Raw genomic sequence first — 6,593 nt, forward strand, 5'->3', positions numbered from 1 at the left:
GTCACCGATTCTGTTCATAACTTTTATGGACAGAATTCTAGGCGCAGTCAAGGCGTTGAGGGGATCCGGTTTGGTGGCCGCAGGATTAGGTCTCTGCTTTTTGCAGATGATGTGGTCCTGATGGCTTCATCTGGCCAGGATCTTCAGCTCTCATTGGATCGGTTCGCAGCCGAGTGTGAAGCGACTGGGATGAGAATCAGCACCTCCAAGTCCGAGTCCATGGTTCTCGCCCGGAAAAGGGTGGAGTGCCATCTCCGGCTTGGGGAGGAGACCCTGCCCCAAGTGGAGGAGTTCAAGTACCTGGGAGTCTTGTTCACGAGTGAGGGAAGAGTGGATGGTGAGATCGACAGGCGGATCGATGCGGCGTCTTCAGTAATGCGGACGCTGTATCGATCCGTTGTGGTGGAGAAGGAGCTGAGCCAGAAGGAAAAGCTCTCAATTTACCGGTCGATCTACGTTCCCATCCTCAGCTATGGTCATGAGCTTTGGGTTATGACCGAAAGGACAAGATCACGGGTACAGGCGGCCGAAATGAGTTTCCTCCGCCGGGTGGCGGGGCTCTCCCTTAGAGATAGGGTGAGAAGCTCTGCCATCCGGGAGGAGCTCAAAGTAAAGCCGCTGCTCCTCCACATCGAGAGGAGCCAGATGAGGTGATTCGGGGATCTGGTCAGGATGCCACCCGAACGCCTCCCTCGGGAGGTGTTAGGGCACGTCCAACCGGTAGGAGGCCGCGGGGAAGACCCAGGACACGTTGGGAAGACTATGTCTCCCGGCTGGCCTGGGAACGCCTCGGGATCCCCCGGGGAGGAGCTGGACGAAGTGGCTGGGGAGAGGGAAGTCTGGGCTTCCCTGCTTAGGCTGCTGCCCCCGCGACCCGACCTCGGATAAGCGGAAGATGGATGGATGGATACGGCAACAGCAGAAGTCAGACTGATTTGCAGGTGTGTAATTTGTTGTGAGTTTATGCACTGTGTTGGTTTTGTTCTTTGAACAAGGTGATGTTCATGCACGGTTCATTTTGTGCACCAGTAATAAAACATGGTAACACTTTAGTATGGGGAACATATTCACTATTAATTAGTTGCTTATTAACATGCAAATTAGTAACATATTGGCTCTTAACTAGTCATTATTAAGTACTTATTAATGCCTTATTCGGCATATAACCCTAACCCTAACCCTAACCAAATAACTCTAAATTAAGTCTTTGTTACTTAGAATATGTTCCCCATCCTAAAGTTTTACCAAAAACATATAACTTTGTCTTGAATTTGAAAAAAAACATTTTATTTTTCACTATAGAAGGGTTCCGTGAATGCGCATATGAAACTGGTGGGGTTCGGTACCTCCAACAAGGTTAAGAACCACCGGTCTAGACTTTGTGAACACCCTTGTACAGTGGAACCAGTTCATGTCAATCACTTGGCCCCACTGAGTGACGTCAACATAAGCGGTTGCCAACAAAACTCAGCGATAACGATGAAGTTAACGGTACAATACAACACACGTCGACATAAACAGACCCATTTCATGGACGGTCCAGAAGAACAGGGCGTACCAGGCCTTGATGTGTTCCACCCGGACAGTTGTTGATATAAGCGGTCGCCATTGCTTTGTTTGTGATTTTCTACATCAGACAGCATCAAATCCTTTAAAACAATAAATATTAATGTCCTAGTCAGCGCTTTAATGCTACATATTAGATGCTTATTTCAATCAGACCATGTGCAGTATAACAACAGTGTGGATGTTTATTAAGTTACTGTTGAATTATTAATCATTAGTAAACACCAGGGGTGTCCAAACTCTACCCCCTGATGTGAAAGATGCAAAAACGAGTATGAGGCTGTGGGGGGAAAAAAAAGGAACAAAAATAGCAAACTAAAGTGAAGATATTTGGACTGGCCACACGATGGCGACACTCAGTTGTCCTCGTCATCGTCGTCAAAGACATCGGCGACAGTCCTGTGGACACACCAAGTAGTTGTAACACGGTGATGAATACATGATAATCATTCTAGTGGACGTCGGACTCACTTGTAGATGGACCCAGTCACCGTGTCAAGGAAACCCCCTGGAGGAAGACAGACGTTATTGCTAGTGCACGAAATGTCCCATCTGTCATGTCTGTGTAATCATGTTTTGTTTAAGTCATGTTTTGTTTAGTTATAGGACTCTTTAGTTTCTGTCTTTTCACTCCCTTGTCTTGTTTCCATGATTACCCCATTAGTTTCACCTGTTCCACGTTTGGACTCATTGTGCACTCTTGTTTGTCACCATAGTAACCATTAGTTTTCACCTGTCACGTCACGCACCTGTTTCACGTCTTGAGTCACGCACCTGTTTTCGTTAATCATGTCTGTAGTATTTAAGTTCAGTGTTTTTCAGTTTGTCTTTCTGACGACCTCACACCCCATATATGCTTCTGCACACCCTTATGATCCTTGCTGCTCTTTTTTCATGCCGGTTCCATGCCAAGTAAGTTTTTGTTTATCAAGCCACAGTTTATGTTTTGTTTAATTGTTCATAGTTTCCGCCACTGTGCGCGCTTTGGTTTGATCCTTTTTTGTAGTTCTAGTGTTTCAATAAATCATGTACCTTCATTCCCGTCTCGCCCGTGCCAACTTTCCGTTGCATCCCGGAAAAGCAAACTCCCAGGACCAAGTCTTGACACCATCCTGCTCACTGCAGGCTTTTAAAAATAATAATACACTATTGTACATTCCTTTTAAAGGCCTACTGAAACCCACTACTACCGACCACGCAGTCTGATAGTTTATACATCAATGATGAAATCTTAACATTGCAACACATGCCAATACGGCCGGGTTAGCTTACTAAAGTGCAATTTTAAATTTCGCGCGAAATATCCTGCTGAAAACGTCTCGGTATGATGACGTCAGCGCGTGACGTCACGGATTGTAGAGGACATTTTGGGACAGCGTGGTGGCCAGCTATTGAGTCGTCTGTTTTCATCGCAAAATTCCACAGTATTCTGGACATCTGTGTTGGTGAATCTTTTGCAATTTGTTCGATGAACAATGGAGACAGCAAAGAAGAAAGCTGTAGGTGGGAAGCGGTGTATTGCGGCCGGCTGCAGCAACACAAACACAGCCGGTGTTTCATTGTTTACATTCCCGGAAGATGACAGTCAAGCATTACCATTGGCCTGTGGAGAACTGGGACAAGAGAGACTCTTACCAGGAGGACTTTGAGATGGATGCGCAGACGCGGTACCGTGAGTACGCATGCAGCTGCGGCTTCCAAACATTTGATCGCTTGCCCGTACGTGCGTGCCGCTATGTGCATGTCACGTACGTAACTTTGGGGACTTTGGGGAAATATATGTGCTGTATGAACTTCGGGGAGGTGAACGGTACTTTGGGCTGTGGGATTGAGTGTGTTGTGCAGGTGTTTGAGTTGTATTGGCGGGTTATATGGACGGGAGGGGGGAGGTGTTTGTTATGCGGGATTAATTTGTGGCATATTAAATATAAACCTGGTTGTGTTGTGGCTAATAGAGTATATATATATATCTTGTGTTTATTTACTGTTTTAGTCATTCCCAGCTGAATATCAGGTCCCACCCGCCTCTCACAGCATCTTCCCTATCGGAATCGCTCCCACTGCCCTCTAGTCCTTCTCACTTTCCTCATCCACGAATCTTTCATCCTCGCTCAAATTAATGGGGAAATCGTCACTTTCTCGGTCCGAATCGCTCTCGCTGCTGGTGGCCATGATTGTAAACAATGTGCGGATGTGAGGAGCTCCACAACCTGTGACGTCACGCTACTCGTCTGCTACTTCCGGTACAGGCAAGGATTTTTTTATCAGCGACCAAAAGTTGCGAACTTTATCGTCGATGTTCTCTACTAAATCCTTTCAGCAAAAATATGGCAATATCGCGAAATGATCAAGTATGACACATAGAATGGACCTGCTATCCCCGTTTAAATAAGAAAATCGCATTTCAGTAGGTCTTTAATAAAATACACATACATATAAGGATGATGTTTGATAAGAAATTATCGAGTTCCAGCCCATTATCGAATCCTCTTATCGAACGGATTCCTTATCGATTCTCTTAACGAATCCAGATAGGTTGCATATGGAAAAAACAAAACACAATATTTGGTTTAACAAAAGCTCACTTTTATTTTATAGGGGAAAAAAATAAAAAATAAATAAATACATAGACTGTTATCCCCCCTAAAAAAATAAAATAAATAAATATTAGAATTGAATAGAATAGAATGGACTTTATTGTCATTATATTTGCATACAACATTAAGGACTGACTGTTGTTACCCAAAGTATACTAAGTGGGATTTTTCAGAAAAACAAATATATACAGTAACACAAAAACAACCTGTCTCTGTGATCACTATAGGTGCATAAATAATAATTTAGTGTTAAATAAAATCAGTCCCTTGGGCACAAAACTGAAAATAATAGAGCTCTCCAAAAAGTGCACTTCTACTGCTATTGGAACATACTAACTGCACACACTATGACGCTAAGAACACCACAGTCATCAATCAACAATTCTTCTTCCAAAAATTGTTTTCCATGGTGGAAATACACGACTGGCAGCCATTGTAAGTCCTCAAAACATCCATTGAAACAGTGCACAAAAATCGTTTTTCAATAAACATCTTAGTATCAAATTTAACCACTTTCCACCTTTTTTAAAATTTGTTTATTTTATTTTATTTTTATTTTTTTTATTTTTTTAATCTTCTTCATTGATGTGCATCTTTGATCGATAGACAATTATACCACAATCATTCAATTATATATTTACACAACAGTGCCTAAGAATGAGCAGGATGAAGAAAAATCTTATATTTTCCTGCCCCCTTCAACATAATACGTAGTCTTACTTAATGATATCATATAAACCAACAATTACATCCAAATATAAGGAAAACAAACAAAAGAACATACAAAAAAACGTTCCACCTTAATATTGAGTTACATAAACAAGTTAAACAGTTTACTTACAGACTTATCTTTTCCAAGGCTTGTAAGAGCTAACACAACTTGTCTACTTCTCAATTGTCTCATGAACTGAACTGAACTGACGCCGCCAACCCGGAAGTGCCCAAACTAATGACGCGTAGTACTTTCATATCGCCACAAGGTGTCAGTAAGAGTCTACAATCAAATGGGCATAACATTGCCGTTCCACAGGGCATTTCCTGTGGGACTGGATTCGTTCCCAGGGATTCGAATAAAGAACTAACTCTTTTTCTTTACTATAGTGGCCTCGATAACGGGAACCGGTTCTCAAAAAGGGATTCGAGTACATGGAATCGGTTCTTTTCTTATCGAACATCATCCCTACATATATAAGTACATACATAAGTCTCAAGTTATGTATCGGGGGAAATCTGCATTCTTCTCCTCTTGGGCCAAAACTCTTCCCCGACCACCCTACTCTGTTGTGATTGGTCAACAATTTCTTATATTCAATTGGGCTACTTAGTGTTAGAATAATTTGATCTAAGTTATCACTAAAACTTTGTGTTTCAATGAGTTCCCAGCGAGAAGCAAAAACATGTCTTTGAACCTACCAAGAAGAAGGCTTGTAAAACTCCATTGTGTAGGGGGGGAAGCAACATGAAGGGGTTCTATTTTCTTTCATGGATTGTAATCAACAGAAATATATTGTTTTAACCCAAGGACTACAAAGCGGAGAGAAGGCAGGATCTGCCCAAGTTCCAGACACCGCTTCTTTGAACTCTTTTACGAACCTTTCTTTGAACTGTTTTACGACCTTTTCTGTGAAGTGTTTCCGACCTTTTCTTTTGAACTGTTCTGTAATAAAAAGCAACGCTGTTTACGACCCACGTCCCTTTAGAAGAAGTTGTTGCCATGTGGTCAGGGAAAGTCCAAATAAAGGAGGAGGCCTACAATCTTTCGCCAGAGCGTGCTGAGACACTTACAAGGGTACAGTGTCCATGCGTCTCTCCTCAAATTGAGCCAAATTTAATTCTGTCTGTTTAATTCTTTGCTTCTTGTCTTGTTTAATAGATGTCATCAGTGTTTGAACCTGACACTTAGATTAATCACAGTTTGTATACTAATTATTCATGATTATTCACAATTTGTCTGAAATATGTTGACTATATTGTACTAACAGACAGATAATTATTAATATACAGTAGATGGCGGTATGCACTTTTCAAGTCATGGGTGAAGAAGAAGACATCATGCAAACATACCAGAAATCAAGGCTGTAAAAGTGACTGAGGAGCAAAATTTACACATCGGCATATCGAATGGATCAGAGTTTCTCAAACGGTGGTACCACTAGTAGTAAGCCAAAGATTGTATTCATTATTTAAGTACAGTGTTTTACACAACACAGCATGTTTACACTACAAGAAACTCTTCAAAATAAAAGATATGTCTAGTGCGAAAGTGCAGTACAGCATAGAGTCAAAGTTGGTAGCAATCATGGTGCTCTGAAGTCACCTGAGTTCCTTTTTGACCAATCATTGAGGAGATTGCTTGAAACCGGGTTGGCCAAACCCTTTCTATACAGGGCTCTACCATCGTTGGGCCGCCAAACAATATCTGTTTCTCAG

General features: G+C 42.1%; 1 protein-coding gene across 1 annotated transcript in view; it reads right to left on the reverse strand.

Annotated features, from left to right (window-relative positions):
* Positions 1-1,612: 1,612 nt before the first annotated feature.
* The window catches only part of LOC133615290 (uncharacterized), a 44,147-nt gene continuing 39,166 nt past the window's right edge, over positions 1,613-6,593 (reverse strand). The window contains exons 5-6 of the mRNA XM_072915713.1: positions 2,038-2,074; positions 1,613-1,965 (exon numbers count right to left, since the gene is read on the reverse strand). Of these exons, the coding sequence (XP_072771814.1) occupies positions 1,923-1,965; positions 2,038-2,074 (80 nt within the window). The 3' untranslated portion in view covers positions 1,613-1,922. The remainder of the gene's footprint in view (positions 1,966-2,037; positions 2,075-6,593) is intronic.

Source organism: Nerophis lumbriciformis, linkage group LG22 (assembly GCF_033978685.3).
Source record: "Nerophis lumbriciformis linkage group LG22, RoL_Nlum_v2.1, whole genome shotgun sequence".
Taxonomy (NCBI): domain Eukaryota; kingdom Metazoa; phylum Chordata; class Actinopteri; order Syngnathiformes; family Syngnathidae; genus Nerophis; species Nerophis lumbriciformis.